The 22,494-nt window shown below is 39.7% G+C and overlaps 1 protein-coding gene and 2 long non-coding RNA genes across 21 annotated transcripts; 1 reads left to right on the forward strand and 2 right to left on the reverse strand.

Moving 5' to 3' along the window:
• Positions 1-305: 305 nt before the first annotated feature.
• On the reverse strand, positions 306-9,918 carry LOC116327591 (GTPase IMAP family member 8-like). Of its 6 annotated transcripts, none has more exons than XM_039610210.1 (6): positions 9,769-9,918; positions 7,334-7,465; positions 7,022-7,246; positions 6,872-6,919; positions 5,269-5,403; positions 306-3,107 (listed from the first exon to the last, which is right to left on the reverse strand). In XM_039610210.1, the coding sequence occupies exons 5-6, from the start codon at positions 5,291-5,293 to the stop codon at positions 916-918; spliced, it is 2,217 nt and encodes a 738-aa protein (XP_039466144.1). In that variant the 5' UTR covers positions 5,294-5,403; positions 6,872-6,919; positions 7,022-7,246; positions 7,334-7,465; positions 9,769-9,918; the 3' UTR covers positions 306-915. The 6 variants fall into 6 exon arrangements, with proteins under 6 accessions (XP_039466144.1, XP_039466145.1, XP_039466146.1 ...); XM_039610211.1 differs by having other exon boundaries at positions 7,022-7,261; XM_039610212.1 differs by lacking the exons at positions 6,872-6,919; positions 7,022-7,246.
• Positions 9,919-11,232: 1,314 nt separating this feature from the next.
• LOC120439332 lies at positions 11,233-15,669 on the forward strand. Of its 10 annotated transcripts, XR_005612561.1 has the most exons (9): positions 11,233-11,297; positions 12,984-13,174; positions 13,273-13,383; positions 13,538-13,743; positions 13,861-13,975; positions 14,234-14,369; positions 14,583-14,714; positions 14,819-14,940; positions 15,083-15,669. It is a non-coding gene; the product is annotated as an uncharacterized LOC120439332 (long non-coding RNA). The 10 variants fall into 10 exon arrangements; XR_005612554.1 differs by having other exon boundaries at positions 13,273-13,743; XR_005612560.1 differs by having other exon boundaries at positions 13,273-13,743; positions 14,583-14,628.
• Positions 15,670-17,524: 1,855 nt separating this feature from the next.
• On the reverse strand, positions 17,525-20,906 carry LOC120439333. Of its 5 annotated transcripts, none has more exons than XR_005612568.1 (5): positions 20,701-20,906; positions 20,213-20,614; positions 19,715-19,872; positions 19,224-19,282; positions 17,525-18,250 (listed from the first exon to the last, which is right to left on the reverse strand). It is a non-coding gene; the product is annotated as an uncharacterized LOC120439333 (long non-coding RNA). The 5 variants fall into 5 exon arrangements; XR_005612567.1 differs by having other exon boundaries at positions 20,213-20,324; positions 20,413-20,906; XR_005612565.1 differs by having other exon boundaries at positions 20,220-20,906.
• Between the last annotated feature and the right edge of the window lie 1,588 nt (positions 20,907-22,494).

The raw sequence follows: 22,494 nt of genomic DNA on the forward strand, positions 1-22,494 counted from the left end.
AATCTGTTTAATTAGGAGATCGAAATATATGTTAGACCACAGCTTTAAAGCACATTGTACACAATCTGGCATCCTGATTGGTTTAGAGTAGAATTTAATATTCCTCCAATCATTACAAGTAAGCTAATAATCAGTACTAATTAATATGTTCCTATTCATGGTAAATGGTAAATGGACTGATTCTTATATAGCGCTTTTCTACTGTCCCGGAGTACTCAAAGCGCTCTATACAACATGCCACATTCACACCCATTCTCACAAGCACTGTCTCTAAACTGAGTGCTGTCTAACCATTCACACACATTCATACTCCGATGGATGCATCGGAGAGCAACTTGGGGTTAGCATTTTGCCCAAGGATACTTGGCATGCAGACTGGAGGAGCCTGGGATCGAACCACCAACCTTCCAATCAGTAGGTGACCTGCTCTAACTCCCGAGCTAAAGCCACCCAAGCCACCTATTCAATTAATTAATAAAAACTAGAATGTTATTAAATTGATTATTTAATATAAAAAAATCAACAATAATAAGAATTACAGAGATAGTTACACTACAATGATTACATTCTGTCTTCATGATAATGTAACTTTTATAAGTTACTGCTAAATGATGAACTTCACTGTTTAATAAATGCTGGCTTTGTCACTGTAGCAGTGGGAGTAAGATGCACTGCAACCTCAATACCAACTTCAGTGGCAGGTGGAGCATCAACTGCAACAACAACTGTCCTAAAGAAATGTATTTTTTCTTTAACTTTATGTCTTTCTTCTTTGCATCTCATATTTTGTTGTTCTTTAGTCCATCTATCTAAACAACACATACTCAAAAAATTATTACTGTTATTATTTTTGATCTATTTTCTTGTTAATGGAGCATTAACAAGCTGCTGATAAATGTTATTTTCCATTGATTATTACTGTGTAACACAATCATTTAATTTTCTTTTCGAAGTTACAGATTTTACTGTGAAACCAGCTGCAAGTCCCACTAAAGCTCCAGCTAACGCTCCTACTGCAGCCCCCACTGGACCCCCTATAGCTCCAACACCAGCTCCAACAGCAATTTCAATGCCAATTCCAGTACCAATACCAGCAGCAACACCAGCACCAGCACCAGCACCAGCAGCAACTCCAAGATTAACACCGGCATCAGCTCCAGGAATAACAGCATCCTGACTCGCCTGAGTAAACTCATTCCTTCTTTCTGCTTTGTATCTTGCTTCTTTGGCCGTCATCTTTGGATCTTCTTTCTGAAGTCGTTCCATCTCTGTTTTTATGGCTTTCTCTGCCTCTTCAAACATGTTGGTGGTGTAGCAGCATCCTCCATTTCTCTCAGTCATTGTGTTGATTTTCTTCAGCAGCTTTCTGACCTCAGAGCGATCCTTGTTTCTACTGTTAAAAACATGATATCCTCCACGGCACTGACTGATAAAGTCTTTGAGATCTGGACGTTTGATTGCTTCTTCTATGGTGTCTTCATTCGCATCATCTTCATGGATTACCAAGGCCATTGTGTAATCAGCTGCTTGTTCACCAAATATCTTCTGAATGATTTTCACAGTTTTTTGTTCTTCTTTGGTGAATCTGTTTGGTTGGATCACAACCAGGAACACATGAGGACCAGGAGCAGCAAAGGAGATGCATCTAACAATCTCTCTCTTCACCTCCTTTTCAGTTAGTTTAGTTTCACACAGACCTGGAGTGTCAACTACAGCCAGTGTTTGACCTTCAAACTGACATGTTTCCTTCTGACACTCTGATGTTACAGAGGAAGAGGAAGATGTTGATCTAAATACTTTTCCCCCTAAGATGCTGTTTCCTGCTGCACTCTTTCCAACTCTGGTTTTCCCAACAAGAACAATCCTGAGTTCAGTTTCTGTTGTTTTCATGGCTCTCTGAGCTTCTCTGAACATTTCATTGGTGTAGTATTCTCCTCCATTTTTCTCAGTCATTGTGTTGATCTTCTCCAGCAGCTCTCTGACCTGAGAAGGATTTTCGACTGTGTTGTTAAAGACATGATATCCTCCACCGCACTGACGGATGAAGCCTCTGAGAGCTGGATTATCATTGATTATGTCTTTTATGGTGACTTCATCTCTCTCCAGATTGTCTCCATAGGTGAACAAGGCCATAGTGTAACGTGGTGACTGTTCTCCAAACATCCTTTGAATGTTTTTGACAGTTTCTTGTTCTTCTTTTGTGAATCTGTTGGCATGAATCACAACCAGGAACACATGAGGACCAGGAGCAGCAAAGTTGATGCAGCTACTCATGTCTTTTTTCATCTCCTGTTCAGTTTTTCCAGTGTCAGAGAAACCTGGAGTATCAATTACAGCCAGTTTTTGACAAGCAAACAGACCTGTTTCCTTCTGACATTTTGATGTTACTGTGGAAGAAGATGGGGAGGATTTAAAAGCTTTTTCTCCTAAGATGGTGTTTCCTGATGCACTCTTCCCACCTCCAGTTTTCCCAATAAGAACAATCCGAAGGTAAATATCTCGGAACATTTCTACTGTGTAGTATCTTTCTGCATTTCTTTGAACCATGGAGTTGACTTTCTCCAGCAGCTCTCTGACCTGAGAGGGATCCTTGTCTCTGTTGTTAAAAACATGATATCTTCCATGGCACCGAGTGATGAACTCACTGAGAGCTGGATTTTTACTGATTAATTCTTCTATGGTGTCTCCATCTGACTTCAGGTCATCTCCATGGGTGAACAAGACTAATGTGAAACATGCTGACCTTTTTCCAAACATCTTCTGAATGATTTTCACTGTTTCTTGATCTTCATCTGTGAAGCAGTTTCCCTGAATCACAACCAGGAACACATTAGGACCAGGAGCAGCAAAGCAGATGGCTCTCTCCATCTCTGCTGTCAACTCCTCTTCACTTTTACTGATGTCACACAGACCTGGAGTATCAACTACAGCCAGTGTTTGACCTTCAAACTCTCCTGTTTCCTTCTGACACTCTGGTGATGTCAATTGAAAAGCATTCCCTTTTCCTAGGATGGTGTTTCCTGAAGCACTCTTTCCAACTCCAGTTTTTCCAAGAAGCAAAATCCTGAGCTCTGGCTTCTCTGGTTCTTCCTGTTCTTCTTGCTCTGCTGAAGGGGATTAAACATTTTTTGTTGATAATTGTGTAAAAGTCACATTTTGCTATTTTCTTTCCCTAAAGTTAATATTTTCACAATTCAAACTCTGAAGACAACCAGTGTGTACTTTCTATTACATCCTGTGAGGCTGTGAGAGTGTGTGGGTGGGGTGTTAGCCCGTTCTCCCCGCCTCCTCCCCTCTTGCTACGCCTACCCCCTCTGTCTCTCTCACTCTCCTCTCTCCCCAGGACACAGCTGCTCTTGATTAGCCTCGTTTCCCACCTGACTCCAGTCAGCAATCATCCTCTGAGGCTATTTAAGCTGGGGATGAGCTGTGAGCAGGGTGGTTTTTCACTCGGTGGCTCTACACGGTTTTTGTGCTAGGTCTTGGACAGACAGCCTCCTTCTGAGTAGTGAGTAGACGGGCTTGTGGGCCCTGAGAGTGTCTCCCCATGGTGAGGAGTAAAGTAAGAAGTGTGGGAAGTGCCTCCCTTTATTGTTTAGTAGTTTTTTGTCTTTTGTTGCTGCGAGTGATTCTGTTGTTTCTTTGGCATTATTGGTAAAACGGCGTTTCCGGCTCTTTAAGATAATGTCGTTTGTAATAAAACTATATTATTATAGAACAACTCTGTGTGTTTTCCTTTTCATTCTGTTTCCGGACCCATTTGTTACTGGTCCCCTCACTCACACGCCTAGACCCCTTCGGGGGGAACGTAACACTTTCTATTATATCATGTGCAGCCCAAACTAACATTAAATTACTGCATGAATAAAAAGGAAACACTGGGCTCCAGCAAATATTTTTAAACTTAGACACAGTCCAAGAAAAGAAAACCTTAGCAGGAGTGAGAGAAGGAAGACTGGTGTTGGGTTTCCCACTGATGGCTTATTTTAAATTTATTTATTTTTTAATGTAGGACTTTTCTAATCTGAAAAGTGCTTTAAAGTCAAACATTAGCCATACATTCATAGAGCACTTTAGGCTTCTATCTTCAAGCATTTCATCTGCCTCACATCCACAGAATATCTGAAATCCGCAATTAACTTTATAAAAATTGTTTCTGGACTGTGGGAGGAAGCTGGGAAGTGGGAAACCCATGCAGGTCCGAGGAGAACATGCGAACTCCAGGAAACAAAAAATAATAATTAAAAAAAGATCCCTGAAGGATTTAAAACAGCAATCTTCTTACTGTGCCAACTATTATAGATCAGGATGTCAAGACAACATCTCTCAGTCAACCTTCAATGATGGGTGATGTGATATGATGATACCTACAGTATTTTACTATTTAACTGTTTGGAGACTCCAAACCAGTAGGTACCTGACTCAGTGGGTACATGTGCAAATGTCCTGGGAACAAAGATCTTCATACACTTTCAAGGCCCCCCTTTGACTTCTGTCACCACTGTCACGTTAAAGTTTTAAAAAAAAATGCACACAGATATTGTAAATTTTCTCACTTTAAACATTTGATGTGTTTTCTATGTTCTATCGTGAATAAAATCTGGGTGTGAGATTTTCCTAATTATTGCATTGTGAAATTATTTATATTTTCCAAATATTTTTGAATTGGATCAAACAAGAAAATAAACTCATGATAAATTTGGTGGGTAAAGCATTAATTTGCTGGGGGGTGAATCCTTTTTATTAGTGAACAGAGCAAATGTTGAAGGAGGCGAACAAGAAAACACCTTCCTTCTTTTGTTCCGCCCTGCAGTTTTAGTAGGAAAACTGTTCAAATCTTTTTTCCCACTTCTTGTGTCATCAAGAAACTGTTGACATTAATTCAAAAGCAGTTGTTTTCCTAATAAATTATTATAATTTTTTTCTAATTATTTTTTTCCCCTTTTCCTACGTTCTTTCTGTCTCTGGACTTTAATAAAAGAAAATAATTTTTCTGGGGTTTTTTTTACTTTGAGAGGTGATGTTCATGTTGGGTATTTTAGACTGTTGTAGACTGAACTTCTGATTTGGATCAGAGTGTACAAAGTACTTAGAAAACCATTAAAAGTAGCAATAACAGAGAAATTATTAGAGGAAGAGATCAAACATGGAAATAAATTTAAATAATGACTACGATCTAATACATGTGGAGTTTAATAAGTGGCTGTTAAGTTTTATTACCCTTTATATAAATTAATGTTATAGATTTGTCTTTTTAAATGTACTCACCAAGGCGAGTGTATTTGCTGGCCATGTCTGTCTTACGGGCAGTTGATGTGTGATTTTCCGTCTCTCCTGATGTTCTGCTGCTCAGAAGTTTGGTCTCTTTATTGCTCTGCTCTGCTTAAACGTGTGGAGATGTGTCTGAGAGTTGGGACAGAAAGATCAGAAGGAAACAAGAGTCAAGTTGAGTTACTTTGCATGAAAGATGAGTTCACACTTTTTGTATGTTTTTTGTTTGTTGCATTGAAGAAAAAAGGAGAGCTAATCTCTAAACTGGGTGTCTGGCCTGTGTAAGTGTGAAGCTCTGATCACTCACAGTCAATCACAGACCCTGTTTTTAATATTGATGTTTCTGTTGCTTTCACAGACCTGCATGCAGACCTTGTCTGGGACATTAATCTTGTTACTCAAACTAGGAGCACGGTGGCTTGTGCCACCCTAACTGAAAATAGGTGTTTTATATGTCAGCAGAGTGTTAAATTCTTCATTTTCATGTTACCATATTTGGTTTGGCTTTTTAATAAAGGAAAGGAAGAGCATATCAAAGGTATGATGTCTGACTGGTCAGCCAGGGCAACACCCATAAGCTAGGCAAATCCAATCGAGAATCTGTGGCAAGATCTGAAAACTGCTGTTCACAAATGTTGTCCATCTAATCTGACTGAGCTGGAGCTGTTTTGCAAAGAAGAATGGGCAAGAATTTCAGTCTGTAGATGTGCAAAGCTGGTAGAGACATACCCTAAAAGACTGGCAGCTGTAATTGCAGCAAAAGGTGGTTCTACAAAGTATTGACTCAGGGGGCTGAATAATTACGCACACCCCACTTTTCAGTTATTTATTTGTAAAAAATGTTTGGAATCATGTATGACTTTCGTTCCACTTCTCACGTGTACACCACTTTGTATTGGTCTTTCACCTGGAATTCCAATAAAATTGATTCATGTTTGTGGCTGTAATGTGACAAAATGTGGAAAAGTTCAAGGGGGCCGAATACTTTTGCAAGCCACTGTATGTTCTCTGTAACATATCACACAGGCAAATCTAAGCATGGCCTAGTGTTATGGAAAGTTAAAAAAAAAACTTATTCCTTTTTATACATAATTTTTTTAAAAATATTTTTTTATTGACCAATTTAACTGTGCAGTTTTGTTGCTATTTCAAAATTAGATATTAGATTAGGCTGGATTTGTTTCTAACAATCTTAATGAGTGTCACACTGGCTGCAAAGCATGCAGGAGAGGACTCCAATACATAACTCCAAAAGCATTAAAAAAATGTTTTAAAAAAGAGCTTTATTGTTGAACACAAACAAATAAACACACACAGAAGGACTCAACCACAGGGGGACAACATGACAGAACAGAGGGAAACACAAAAAATACACAGGAAGATATCAGGTCTGAGTGGACACACCTGAGGAATAGAACAAACTCTGAAAGATGGCAAGGGAAGCAAAACTGAACATAAAACACAAAAGATAGTGTGGTGGATTTTTGTTTGATATGTATAACTATGTAACTATATACACTATATATCTATGCGCACTGAACATATATACAGTGGGGCAAAAAAGTATTTAGTCAGCCACCGATTGTGCAAGTGCCCCCACCTAAAATGATGACAGAGGCCAGTAATTTGCACCAGAGGTACACGTCAACTGTGAGAGACAGAATGTGAAAAAAAAATCCATGAATACACATGGTAGGATTTGTAAAGAATTTATTAAGTAAATCAGGGTGGCAAATAAGTATTTGGTCACCTCAAACATGGACAATCCCTGGCTCCCACAGACCTGTAACGTCTTCTGTAAGACGCTTTTCTGTCCCCCACTCGTTACCTGTATGAATGGCACCTGTGCGAACTCATCATCTGTATAAAAGACACCTGTCCACAGCCTCAAACAGTCAGACTCCAAACTCCGCCATGGCCAAGACCAAAGAGCTCTCGAAGGACACCAGGAAAAGTATTGTAGACCTGCACCAGGCTGGGAAGAGTGAATCTACAATAGGCAAGCAGCTTGGTGTGAAAAAAATCAACTGTGGGAGCAATCATCAGGAAATGGAAGACTTACAAGACCACTGATAATCTCCCACGATCTGGGGCTCCACGCAAGATCTCATCCCGTGGGGTCAAAATGATCATGAGAACGGTGAGCAAAGATCCCAGAACCACACGGGGGACCTGGTGAATGACCTGCAGAGAGCTGGGACCAAAGTAACAAAGGTCACCATCAGTAACACACTAAAATGGCAGGGAATCAAATCCCGCAGTGCCAGACGTGTTCCGCTGCTGAAGCCAGTGCATGTCCAGGCCCGTCTGAAGTTTGCCAGAGAGCACATGGATGATACAGCAGAGGATTGGGAGAATGTCATGTGGTCAGATGAAACCAAAGTAGAACTTTTTGGTATAAACTCAACTCGTCGTGTTTGGAGAAGCGAAGAATACTGAGTTGCATCCCAAGAACACCATACCTACTGTGAAGCATGGGGGTGGAAACATCATGCTATGGGGCTGTTTTTCTGCCAAGGGGACAGGACGACTGATCCGTGTTAAGGACAGAATGAATGGGGCCATGTATCGTGAGATTTTGAACCAAAACCTCCTTCCATCAGTGTCATGACCTATTGTGATAAGCCAGAGCAGGGGTACTCAGAGTCCTGACTGGCCTTTGGCCAAGACCTTGGCCGCTACCTGACCCCAGCAGCTGTGCTGGGCGTGTGGGAAAGTTACCCAGCAGCAGGGGGCGGCGATACTGGTCCCTATATTAGGGGACCAGAAGACACCCCCAGAGCTCTTTTTCCTCCTGCTGCTGCTACCTGTCCATCTCTGTGTTGCTCTGCTGTCTGTGCTTAAGGCTGTACACCCCGGGGTTTTGCTTTGCTTGCTTTCTGCTTTGTAATTTTCTTGCTAAATGTTTGTATGTATTTTTCCTGCTGTTCATATGATTCAGTGTATTAAACTCTGTTCCAAGAATTCTACTCTTTTACAGAGCATCTTTTTGAGTGTCTTGGTTTCAATTGGATTTGGATCTCCACATCGTTGGTGGGAGAAGGTTATCAGGATGGCTTCAAAATTTGCGACCACAATAGGAGCGTGCACACACATACACACACAAACTAAGACACGTGGGCTTGACAATGGGACTGGGGATAGATACGGAGACACAACGAACTGGGTGGGATGAAGGAGCAAAACACAGTGAAAACAGACAGCCATGGGTACCAAACAACGAGTTAAAACTAGAACGGACAAGACACAAAAATAAAAGGCACATCCATGACAGCAAAACGGAAACAAGAACTAGAATTAAAATGAGATACAGTAAATACAAAACTAAAGACTAATACAGAACTAGAATATGAAAATCTCTTGAATCCAAAAGAATGAGTCACAACACAAACTCATAATCTGGCTCAAAGACCCAGGACCATGACAGTGATATTAACATTTGTACAGACATCCATACACGTTTAATGAGATTCCCTTACATGTATGTGATTTTAAAGTACCATTTAAGTTGCAGTGAGATGTCATGGGTGAGTGAGTGGTGGCACTCCTCCTTGGAGGCAGCCTGTATTTAGCCATATAAACAATTTTGTTGAGTTGTATTTTATCTGAAGCAACATAGTGGCAGTGAATCTTGTTCTTTTAAGCAATGTTTGTTAATAAAGTGTTTTAATTACTTGATTTACCGTTTTCTTTCCTGCGGCTCTATATTATTTTCTGTTATTTTGTTTAATAAACTTGTTTTTTAATAAACTTTTTTAATAAAGTTTTTTTTTTTTTGCCACGCCCCTGCTTTGTTAACAACAGGCCTGTATGCACTGGCTATTTCCTGGGGTAACTCCACCTCCATGTGGCGTTGTCAGTACCGATTACTGGTCCTTTCCACCCCACCACGAAAACACAAAATAAATTAAATCTTCAGTTTAGAACAAATTACTTAGTTATGTGAAGTTATTACATCCAAACTGGTCCATTTGAATAACACGATACATCAAACGCGCATTACTACGCTTCCATGTATCCCACAGACGCCTCAAACACTATTATAAAAACTTCGTTTTATATATGAATTGGGTCGCCCCAGGAATCCAAGTCGGTTGTTCATGAGTCAAAAAGCCGACTGTAAAACTAATTACTGCCCATCCAGTTACTGAAATTGGCAGAAGGAAACCCGAACGAAAGAAGGGAAAGTGAAAGCAGCATTTCTCTAATGTACCCTGGAGAAGCAGTAACGACGGTCCCGCTGTAAAACAATCACCCCCCACCCAGACCCAGACTGCCTGTAATGTATCGTAAAATTAGCTTTTACAGTAAAGACACGACCATGACAGAAGTAATACTAAGATCGTAACAAATGAAAGTTACACACTGATCAAGCGGCGCCGCCCGATTCACAAACAAAGTGACAAGCATGAGTCTTTTGCAGCTCCAACCTATAAGCACACCTGTTTACTACCAGGTAAAATAAAAACAAACAAACAAAAAAACAAAAAACCATACCAGCAATCGATAGAGAGAAGGCTTCAGAGAAAACGATCTGCAGGTGATCTCTACAAAAACGGGAAGAGCACGAATCGACAAAAATATGGCCAATGGACTACTTGCACTAGGGCAGCGGTTCCCAAACTTTTTTTGTTAGGCCCTCCTTTGTTTTACAAGAAAAATATCGTCCCCCCCCGCCCACGCACAAACACATCCTCCAACCACAAACACCCATATTTTGCTCCATTCCGGTTTATTTCACACCTCAAACATTTAGTAAACAATTAAGCAAATACAAGTAATCTGCAATAAATTACAAGTAGTAATAAAATAAACTACTAACTCTTTTACGCTACGTCCACACCTACACGGGTATTTTTGAAAACGCAGCTGTTTCTATGCGTTTGGGCCTTTCGTCAACACGTAAACGGCGTTTCGAATCACCGAAAACGGAGATTTTTTAAAACTCCTTTTTTGCGTTTTAAGTGTGGACGAGGATTACAGAGTTCATCACGCAACGTCAAAGGTATGTGCCTCTTTTCACGTCATGCTGTGCGCCACGTTATTGTTTACATGAGATGAATTGCAGAATGGTAGATAGAGACAAAATACTGTTACTGTTAATCTGACTATCTGCAGGTTTTACAGGCTTACATATACACACGCAGTTACTGTCCCTCCATTTAGAAAGGCAGAGGCGTCACAGTGTGATTATTTTTGTTTTGTTTTTTCCTGTGTAATAATATTCAACATTGCTGTCAATACATTTTTCAAAAAATGCCTCTCTGTACAAAATGGGTTTAAAAACATAAACAACTGTGGGATACTGTTTGTACGTGATTTAGACAGGGGGAACAAATCGTGGCAGGATCAGCCTGATATTATTTGTATCCCGCTGTAACTTTACTGTATAAAGAGCTAACATGTCCAAAATGTCAGGAGTAGTTAGTCATTACAACAAGTGTTTGTGTTGCAACACGTTCTCACTCCCAACTCGTCAAATGTGTGACGCATGGTCAGGCTCCCTCTGCTTCACTTATGGACGCGCAGGGTACCCCCCTCGCGTCGAGAATTGACGTGCAGGGTCCTCCTATTGAATACTATAGAGCTCCCTAAACGTTGTTTATTGACGACAAGAGATTTCCGCGGAAGAGCCTGTTGTTCGTATATTTATATATTTCAGAAATCACATTGTAGTGACGTGTACTGAACACAATATATTATATAATGTAAACAACTACCTGAGAAACAGCAGATGCAGCAGATACATTAATTATAGGCTATTACTTTTGCATTTATGGAGGGAGAGGTGTATGCTGGGTAATGACACAGCTAGCGACACGGTGACTATTCACCCGCTTCGGCTGTTATCAGTCCATACAATGGGCGTTATTAGCAGAAATCAGTCCCATAGATATGGACCATCCACCTGCTAGATTGTTCAGAAGGTTGTTATCATCCATCCAGATGGAGGATCACTAACAGGAGCGTGGGAAGACTCCAGAATCCACTCTGGCTGGAATCCGGTGGATACAGCAGTGTTACAGGTAAGACAGTCTTTATGGTGCTAGCTTAAAGTTACGGTGTAAACGTTAGCTTATATTGTAGTAAAGCTGTTACTGTTGAAACGATGTTGGGACAGAAATATTAGCTTCTGTCATGACTGATGAAGTTACTAGTTAATAAAGTTTCCAGTAAAGTGATTAATCGCAGCTACAGATTAACAGTAAATATCCCGATTAGCTTCAATGCATCTGTAATAAATATGTGCACGTTTCAGTGCTTCGTTTAAACTGTATGATACTTATACTGACCCAGGGTCAGTGTAAAATACAATCCTAGCTGTGTGAACAAAGCCTGGCTCCTTTAATCCTGCATGACAAACCTCAGGATGCAGGTTATTATTACTCTTTCCTGCTGGCACACCTGTCACACCTGAGAGTCAGCTAGAAGCTTACAGTGACGTGGAAAATCATGCAAAGACTGCCAGACTCTGTAATACTGTAAATGATCAGTGACTCAGGTTAACACTAAACTTTAAACAGTCCCTCTGTCTCTCTGTGTGTGCTGAACATCTAGGATTGAGTCAGGCTGCATCAGCTGAATGTGTTATTTGTAAATATCAATATTTTTTATTCAGGTGTGGGGATAATATGTAAGACTGCAGTGAAGAGATGTACCAGATTAATCCCTGGCCAAAGGCATCGTACTTAAATCAGACTACTGATCCAGCCACATCAGCCACAGTTCACAAAATGAACTCCAGGTTCCTGAGAGGTGGACTGTGAGCACAGAAACACATGTTCATACATACAGCTGCAGCAAGCTCACATTAATTTTAAATAGATGTGTTACTCTGATGTCTGTCTCTCTGTTAGTCCTCTGACAGACTGGTGACCTGTCCAGGTTTGCTCTACCTATGACTACTGGGACAGGCTCTGGCTCCTGTAATAGAAATTTTCTATTATTCTAATTTAAAGTATTTAAGTGCTTATGCATATGCTTAGTTGTGACACTGTTATAGACTGTTCAGTGAAAGTTTCTAAAACTAGATGAACTTACTTCAGCGTCAGCAGTTTGAGAAAACAACTCCCTTTACAGGTGCTGATAAGGCCAAGGGCACAAAACAGCTTAACAATTGTTCGGTTAGGTTTCATAGCGAGACGCGTGAAGTGTGGTATGATCAGATGTAACTTCCTCCCTCTCCCTTGGAATGCAAAGAGGAGTGTGAGCACCACTTCTGTGGCAGAGCTGACATGACTGTGAACTGTGATGTTTGATGTGTGTTGGCTCTGCTGCGCGCAGTAATAAATAGCTTGATCACAGCTCTTTCTGTGTTGCAGACTTTATTTACAAACTTCCATGATACCCCCCACCCTCCCACTGGGAACATGAATTGAATATTCAGAAGACATTTGTTTAAATACTTCTAGAAATCTGAGCTGTTGGTGTGTCCTTGGATTGGTGGTAATAATATTAGAGCTGGCAATCTTTCTTACTGAATCTCTACTGTGAGTCATGTTACCTGAGATTAATTCTATGTTTACCTGTCAGCCTGGACAAATGTGCTGTATGAAGGATGTAAATCAAATCAGATCTTAACTGCTTACATTTAAGGAGCCTGGTCATATTTAATTGTAATATGAACCAATGATTTTCTGATTGCTGATTCTAAGAGAGTCTTTGTGGAAATTTGGCTTTTTGTCATTTTAATTCTCTTTTCTGTTTTCCAGAACAGTTCTCCACAGTCGCTGTCCACATGGGTCAGTGGGACCAAGCAGCACTCTGCTAATGTGGGACTCTGACCAGCAACATCCAGCAAGACCCAGACAGCGTTTTCTATCTCCCAGCTGGAGTTTTTTTGTTTGTGACGGGAGAGTCAGATTTTTGTTGAAGCTGGAGGAACAGCCTCACACTTGCAGAGGTAAGTCAGTTTGTAGAGATCCCTCCCACCCTGGCTTTTATGTGGCAGATTTCATATCTGAAACAGTAATATTTCAGTGACTGCTGCTTATATCACAGGTTACATGCTACTGATCCCTGATGGGAGAATCATCACCTCTGCCAACAAAGAAGCCTGGTGGATGTTTGTTTACAGACTGATGATGGGACATCATGCTCTGCATCTTCAAAGTTTGTCTCTTGATTATTATTCATACACAGTAATGTGAAGTATGCTTATATCTAGTATAACTGGACCAACCTGGTGCTCTTCATTTATGGAGGCTGTTGAGTCTGAATGTTGGATGTTGTGTATCTCGTGTTCTCTGGGCTTTGTTGTCCTCAGTCTTTTTGCAGGATCAGAAAACAAAACCAGGAGACCTGTAAATGTTTCTTCTCCAATTGGATGATGATAAGACTGTGACACGGGATGCCACCTTTAGTCTTGTGATGAAGCAAAGCTCAGGAAGAAGTGTGATTAAATGGTACCCACATGTGTGCTGCTGAGAAGGATGTACAGGGGCACCTGCAGCCAAATCCAAGCCTCCTCAGGTTAGTTGTAGTTGCAGAATGCTATAGGACTGAGACAGCTGAGGCATCAAATGTTTGATTAAAGCGATGAAAAAGAGAAGTTTCTTCCCTGTAATTATCACTTTTTAAAATCTGTAGCAACTTCAGGTCTGTCAGCGTGCTGAGGTCACAGAAACAAGAAAAGCAGCTTCAGACTTCAGAGTGTTGTTTACAGTTTTCTGTCATCATGATCTCCCCTGAAGTTTATCAAGCAGTAAGTCCACAGTACTGTAATGAAGATTCAGACTTTGGTCATGGTTGCATAATATTTTAATAATATACAATTATTTTTTGTAATTCATATTTTTTCTGTTAATTAAAAATTTACTTTGTGCAATTTGTATTTGAGAATGAAGAATGTGACAATATATTTTGGTTCAATATTTAATTTCTTTCAGTTGCAATTGTTAAATGAAATATATATATATATATGTATATATATATATATATATATTCTGATCTATGCTCACAGATGGTGACGGTGTGGAGAGACGGTGGTGTTTCCTCAGAAGAACCAGCAGAGTCACAAAGGGCACGAGTCCATCTCACCACCTTGACTTGCTGACTGATGCTCGTCTGCACTGCACAGAGGAAATCAACTGACCGAGGTTTGTCCAGTGCAGTGTTATGAAATGTATATTTGTTTTATGCTTACAGATATGTTTTTCTTGACAGAGGCTCTGCAGAGGTTAGACAAAGCAGAGAAAATATGTGCTTTACATTTTACTGTGATTTATTGAGATATTTGTTGCCTGATGTTCAGCAGGAATGGAGAAATGGAATCAAAGGGAGAAGTTTTTGATGTTTTTGTAATGATGTAGGTAAATCTCCAGTTTCTGAGTGAGGGAGAGAGGAGTCATCATCCAGGTAAAGTGACGTGGATCAGTGGATACACTTGTCTCCCCTTTAAAGGAGATACTCTTAGAGAGAGACGATCTGAGTCATCATAAAATGTTAGTGCTTTCAAATACACAAACATTTTTAAAGGACAAAATCGAACATCCCACTTTGACTGTAACACAATTAAATCTTTGCATGTGTGTTTTCAAACTCTCAGATGGGAAGGATATCACTATTAGACTGTCTAACCTGCCGGAGCAGCACTGAATGATCACCACACATGACCATGTTCCTGCAACATTCAGCATCTGATCTGCCATCTGTGTGCTTCTGCTTTTGGTAAGTAGAGTTACCTAACTACAGTAACTCTAAACACATGATATCCATTTCTAACAGCCTGGTTACTTCCTGTCAGTTATTTTAGAAACCATGTGGTCACCTGACCTAACACTGTTTCTTCTTCTTCCCCTTAATGTTGAAGTGTCAAATGTCAAACAGCTGGAGAGGAAACTACACCAGTGTACTGGGATGTTTCACCAACACGTGCCAGACGCTGTAACTTCATGGTGACATCACCAGAGACAGCCCTGCCCACCTCAGGACCTCGCCATTGATCATGATGATTATAATAATGACAGCGAGCGGAACTAAGACTGTAAAAATCAACAACCAGAATGTTTAGATGCTTTCTAATTATTAATGAATACTGAGAGCCTCTTTCTGTGTTTTGTCTGTTTTGGGTTGTTTTGTTTTTTACCTCATTTGTTACTAACAAAGTTCAACAAACTCACACAGTTTACATTCTGTATGTTTCCATCTTTACCAGCCACAGTCTACCTGCATTTAGAAAACAAACCTTAGAAATTGTCGTTTTTCTCTTTTGTAATTGATGATAATTCAGTGAATATACTGCGCTGCTTCCTTTTATTGCGTCAAACATTGCTTTAAGTTTTTCAGTGTTCAGTTATTTTTTACTGCTGTTTGAATTCTCTGCATGTTTGACCCTGTAGACTGTTTAATGGACTGCTTGTCTTGTAACCGCCGCCTGTTTTTGACTAAAGATTTGGATTTCTGACTGTAACACAGCCTCTGCGTGTCCTCCCTTTGTGTCCTCTTCCTCTGTGAATGTGTTGCATGTGTCACAGATTCATTGTATTAACAGCTTTCCCACAGTGAGTTGCATCAGCATTCATTCACAGCACATTTCAGAAGGATTCAGATTAATACAGTGATCTTATAGTCAGAATTATCCTGACAGACTCCCACTGTAAATTATCTTATATCAGGTCAATTTTAAAGTTCAGTATTTCAAAGCAGGAGTTATGAAGAATCATACTGGCATTAGGACTGTAACAATATGTACTTACAAAGTCAAAGTTTTTTAATTATGCTAGAATATTGGAAGACAATCAACTTTTAGTGTTTTCTGCATATTAATTATACTGAAATAGAGATGGTGACCATAACTGTACAGAAGCACTAAACAACTGACAATCTAACAAACATTATTGGCCTGAGCCGTCATGCACAGTGAGTCTGATCCTGTGCTGTGAGAGTCTGACAAGCATGTTTCTGGTCAGTTTGGAAGAAATAACATCACAATGTTGATCTTTTTTCAATATTCCTTCTCTTTTACAACATAAACTGTGATCAAAGCTACTTATGTTCACAGCATGTAATAATACTGACAGTCCAGGGCATTGTGGTCTGTTGAGCTAGGGTTAGGGTTAGCAATTCAGACATATGTAATCAATATTACTCTTCCTGGATATAACAAACACCTAGGAATTCATATTATAATTTGATTTTCATGAAATATTCATATTCAGTATCAGTCATTTTATATTATAACCACGTATCCACCCAGGCTCATGGTGGGGCAGGGCTCTGTCCTGGGATGCTTGAGTGAAAGGTAATGTACACCCTGACCAGGTATCCAGTCTGTCACAGTTGTTTTCAATATTTGGTTCTAAAATATGAGTGAAAACAAAAATCCAACTAGGATTCTTGCAAATGATGGATGAAGTCTGTCTTTGACTGTATTGTCCAGCTGATCCATCAAACCCCCAGCAGGTGAACCTTATTCATGACATAACACAGTAACAATGTGAAAAATTAAACAGCAACAGTCTAAATGTAAAGTGCATTCTAAACTCCTCTTCAATAAATTATATGGATGTGCAGAGAGTCATTCAGGACTGTAAAATGTGAACTACAGAACCCAGAGTCTTCATCATTAAATCTCTGGTTGCTTCATTTTTCTATCCTATATCAGATACTTTAAAGGTTTTAGTAAAGTTGCATTCTCATGGTGAGGCAAAGTGCTTTATGCGTGTGTGTGCGTGTGTGTCATGAACGGCTGTAAAAGCCCTTTAATTACAGAACAAAGCGGGGTTTGAGTTCGAGTTACGGCAGACTGGCGCTACTTCTAAATGGAACGCAGCCTTCCTACGGCGGACAGCTAACAACAGGAATCGGACGCGCGGTCCACCCTAGTCCACAGCAACCACCATAGCAACAGCCTAGCATGACTTTAAAAACATATTCTGTCTTCATAACTATCAAAAACGTGAAATGATTTGCAAAGCATGAAAGTGTTACAGCTGCAGAGAGCTATGGCGGTATCTTTGGAAGCTGTTTGCATAGCTAATAATATACGATGTAACCATGGAGACAGTCAGTCACGTGAGCTAGCGGTGCATGTTTACTACAGTGATTAAGGTGATTGTGTGCACAGCGTCCACACGCTGCAGAGGGTAAAGACATTACTTCAGTATTGTTTTATATTTATATATATTTGCCTTCTGTTGACCATCACCTCAGGTTCACCATTACAGTTTCAGCATACAAATGTACACTGTCTAAATATGAACACGTTCAAAAAACTCATGTCTCAGAAATAACCACAGCTGTTCATGTTTGTCATTATAGTTTTATTTGTAAGAAAATTGTGAACTTCAAATTGTGTATCAAGTCAAAGAACATTTGACAAGTCTGAGTCATTCCTTTGTCCTGTGAGAGCTGGAATAAATATATATCCTGACAATTACAGTTGAAACAGTAGAGACAGGTAGAAATGGGCTCAGATTAATCTTTGCTTAGTCAGACACGTCCTGTGTTGGCCTTAACCCAAATTTCCCTCGGGGTCAACCTTCAGGATCAATAAAGTTTTATTGAATTGAATCATATTAAAAAACAAACAATAGCACGATTTTGCATCCATTTCCAAATTGTAGTCAAGCAGCCCAGTCTCATAAATAGGTAACAGAAATGTCTCTAATGTAGACGTGCACAGTGTAGTGTAAGCATTAAAAGATCATAAAGGAAACACTACTATTTATGTGAAACTAACTGTAATAAAAAATGAGCAGGTGCTTTACAGATTTATAAGAAAGAATCTGAAAACAACACTTTTTTGTTCTAAGTGGTCAAAGTATAAAACAGAACTGATGTTCAAGAACAAACCGTAGCTGCACTGATATTACACATCTTGATTGTTGTGGTGAACAGACATGTTGCTTTTATAACCACATGCAGTGTGTGACCATGACTGTCCACTGAGACCATGAACGCCACTTCGCTGAAGTCTTCTTCTTCTTCTTCTTCTTGCCATCAGAATGGAAGCAGACAGAGCACGAGCTGCTTTGATCTACAGAAAGGAAAAAGCAGAACATCTGAGCTGAAACCATTAAGATAGAAACAATCGTTCAATGCAGTGTCTCAGGTAGCTTAGCCTGTTACAACTGTTGATACAAGCTCAGTACAGTTAACACAGTGTCAGGGAACTCCAGTGTGGGAACTAGTGGCTTTAGGTTTGTAGTCATTTAACTTTCATCCATTCATTCATTTAATTCAGGAGGAAGAAATGTCAGGTTGGTGCAGGCTGGTTACATGCATTTGGTCCCATGCTGTCTTTAACCAAATGACTTGGTTCACTTTATGGCTGGGCTGTATGTGGGGTTATATCATGTTATTTGGGCAGGAGTACCTGTCCCCTGTTAGGCTTAGAAGGTTTCTACAAGGGTTTCTCCATAAGCAGAGCTTCTAACTCTTATAGCTTTTAGCACATCTGTAGCTGTGCAGGCTAACAGGTTTTTGGTGGCTCTTTTTACCCCACACTGGTTGTGAGTGTGTAAATAGCCCCACTAGTTCTTTTGGGTTGCAGTTTACTTGGGAGGAAGGGGTGGGTCTGCCAGGACTAGATGAATAACAATTATCTGGGATACATAAATTTCATAATGCATGCATATATCTCTATCAATTAAACCTGGCCTGAGGGCTGCCATTTTTTACATTCAGTTATTTCTCTTAGAAATGTTGGATCTAAATAATGAATGTGTTACAGTCAAACTGACACTGGTCAGTGTAAATGGCTCATTGGGACATAGAAACCTTTAAATTAAATCCCATCACCTGATATCGAGTGTCAAACAATATCAAAGCTGTAAAAGCTGTTTACAGTCAGAATTTACAAAAACTATGATTGTAAATAAATTCAAACTAGTGAGATTTTCTCTTTGTGCTGAATATCAACACTGTGACTTCTTAGGCTGTAAGCTTTACTTCAGCACAGTTGTAGAAGCCGTCACTCCAAATGTCTTTTGATAACAAGAAAAAAATACCTTTTCAGTCCACGGCCTGAAGTTCTTCTCCAAACATCTTCTGCCATCAGCTTTGTCTGCTGGTTTGAAGACAATAGACCACAAAAAAGATGATTTAGTCACTTTGTCTGCAACATGCAGCTCGAATGTGTTGTGTAACGATGTTAAATAGCCGCTGTTATCCCTCTGCTGTGTCAGTAGGATTGTACTGTACAGCATCTCATTGATATGTGAGGAATGCTAATGTAACACGATAACAGACGTCTGGTCTTACATCATTAAAATATAACGGGCAGGAAATATTTAGATATTTTTATATTTATATTATATTTTATAGCTGACAGATATTACTAAATAGATAGAATTTACTAAATGGTTGAAAACATGAAAAATATGTCCATAATAACAAATGACCATGAGAGCCAGTAGAATTAATTCAACTGGACACTCAAAAGACGTCCTTAAATGCTCTTTAAGTGGCAGAACAAACAAACAAACAGTTAATCGCTTACTTGAGATGAAATCTGCTCAGCTACTTTGAAAACAGCTTCTAACTGGTTGGTCCTTTAACAGGATGACTGCTCAGGGGTAAGGCCATCATGCAGTCCAGCAACCTTTATGGTCCTGCTTTGATTCACCAGGAACTATTAGGGAAACCTTTCAGCGCCTCCTGTGAAAGACACAGGCATAAACACACAAACATTTATTAACATGTTCCACAGTCTTCCAGTTTGATGTTCTCATCCTGTGGACAACAACGTACAGAGATGCAGGTTTATTGTTAACTTTTGAAGCCTATCCCAGCTGATACAGGACAAAGACAGGCTGCCAGTTATCGCAGGGCTAACACAATACATGTAACAGAAAATCCACTTAAATGTTTGATATTTCTAATAATAATCATAATTATGACTATTATTTGAAATATTATTTAAAGGTTTCTTTATAAATACATTTCAATTTTTTTTATAACCCCTAGAATATAAACCTGAGCTGTTTCAGATTCTGACCTCTGACCTCAGTGACCAGGCTGTGTCCTCACTGCAGCTCCCTCTTGGAAGTACGTCTGCTTCTTGTCTTCCCCCAGTGATGACCGCCTGCCCTTAATATCACGTGCTGTACCTGAGGAACAAAACAGGACAAACGCCGCTTGCCTTCATTTAAGAAGTACATTCATACAGAGATAATGTATGGAAACACACTAGTTCACCCTTTGGGAGGAATCAGTTCCTGTGAAACGTTTCTGTAAATCAACATCGTGGAGAATGAATGAAATGAGTTCTTCAGGTGACTCAGCAGATCCACACTGACAAATGAAACTTCTGTGGAAGAAGAATCAGGATTTTTTGATTTCCAATCCAGTTAAACTATTAAGGATTAAGCAACAGTGCTCATCTTTGCTCTTCTGAAATCTGTGTTAAACAACAACAAACATAAATTAGTAACAAAAATACAGCTGAGTAGAGGCTTTACACACCACCAGCAGCCATAATGTTACATTTTAATCTTCAAATGTTTCTGAGCCGTCTTCAACTTGCTTTTAACACAGAAAAGTCCCACAGTCAATGCAGCCTGACTCAATCCTAGATGTTCAGCACACACAGAGACACAGAGGGACTGTTTAAAGTTTAGTGTTAACCTGAGTCACTGATCATTTACAGTATTACAGAGTCTGGCAGTCTTTGCATGATGTCCACGTCACTGTAAGTTTCTAGCTGACTCTCAGGTGTGACAGGTGTGCCAGCAGGAAAGAGTCATAATAACCTGCATCCTGAGGTTTGTCATGCAGGATTAAAGGAGCCAGGCTTTGTTCACACAGCTAGGATTGTATTTTACACTGACCCTGGGTCAGTATAAGTATCATACAGTTTAAACGAAGCACTGAAACTTGCACATATTTATTACAGATGCATTGAAGCTAATCGAGATATTTACTGTCAATCTGTGGCTGCGATTAATCACTTTACTGGAAACTTTATTAACTAGTAACTTCATCAGTCATGACAGAAGCTAATATTTCTGTCCCAACATCGTTTAAACAGTAACAGCTTTACTACAATATAAGCTAACGTTTACACCGTAACTTTAAGCTAGCACCATAAAGACGGTAAAACACGTAATAATATCTACAAATGCATCTTAAAGCTGTTATATTAGCACTCGGTGTATTACTAACATAACCACATTAACATTATTGACACTCGCTGACTTTTAATAGTCATTCTATAAATGCTGTCCGTTTAAATGGCCTTACCTGTAACACTGCTGTATCCACCGGATTCCAGCCAGAGTGGATTCTGGAGTCTTCCCACGCTCCTGTTACTGATCCTCCATCTGGATGGATGATAACAACCTTCTGAACAATCTAGCAGGTGGATGGCCCACATCTATGGGACTGATTTCTGCTAATAACGCCCATTGTATGGACTGATAACAGCCGAAGCGGGTGAATAAAGTTACCCGGTCGCTAGCTGTGCCATTACCCAGCATACACCTCTCCCTCCATAAATACAATAAACGATACAAAAGTAATAGCCTATAATTAATTTATCTGCTGTATCTGCTGTTTCTCAGGTAGTTGTTTACATTATATAATATATTGTGTTCAGTACACGTCACTACAATGTGATTTCGGAAATATATAAATATACGGACAACAGGCTCTTCCGCGGAAATCTCTTGTCGTCAATAAACAACGTTTAGGGAGCTCTATAGTATTCAATAGGAGGACCCTGCACGTCAATTCTCGATGCGAGGGGGGTACCCTGCGCGTCGATAAGTGAAGCAGAGGGAGCCTGACCATGCGTCACACATTTGACGAGTTGGGAGTGAGAACGTGTTGTACTGTTACTGTAATGTCTTACTGACATTACAAAAGTTTGTTGCAGTGTCTGTGTTAATCTTTCATTATTATTTAAACATTGCTGTAGTTGTCTTTAATAAATGTGTGTCTTCAGTTCCAGCCTTAACTTCTGGCCTTTTTGCACTTTATTCTCATATTAACGGGTTTCCCACACATAACATTCAGATTTTTTCTGATAAATTTTTTTAAAATTTTGAGCTGATTTTAGCAGCAGCAGTTGATTAAAAAAATAATCCATCCACATTCAGTCTCGTCCATTTCACATCACTCAGCTCAGATGATCACACACAGTTCTGAGCTGAAAGAAGTATGTCTACTTCATTTGAAGTTTTACTGCAGGTCAGAGTTTGTCCAGCAGGTGGTGCTGCTTCTTGAAACTAAACAAACTGATTCAAAATGATGACTGATGCAGTTTTACCATCCCTCTGT

This window comes from Oreochromis aureus, linkage group 3 (assembly GCF_013358895.1).
Source record: "Oreochromis aureus strain Israel breed Guangdong linkage group 3, ZZ_aureus, whole genome shotgun sequence".
Classification (NCBI taxonomy): Eukaryota; Metazoa; Chordata; class Actinopteri; order Cichliformes; family Cichlidae; genus Oreochromis; species Oreochromis aureus.

Coding starts and splice junctions, on each gene's coding strand:
- LOC116327591 (XM_031749201.2), bottom strand. CDS start 5,293: ATGGCCAGCAAATACACTCGCCTTG. Junction 3,108..5,268: donor CAGCAAATACACTCGCCTTG/GTGAGTACATTT, acceptor AATCCCCTTCAG/CAGAGCAAGAAGAACAGGAA.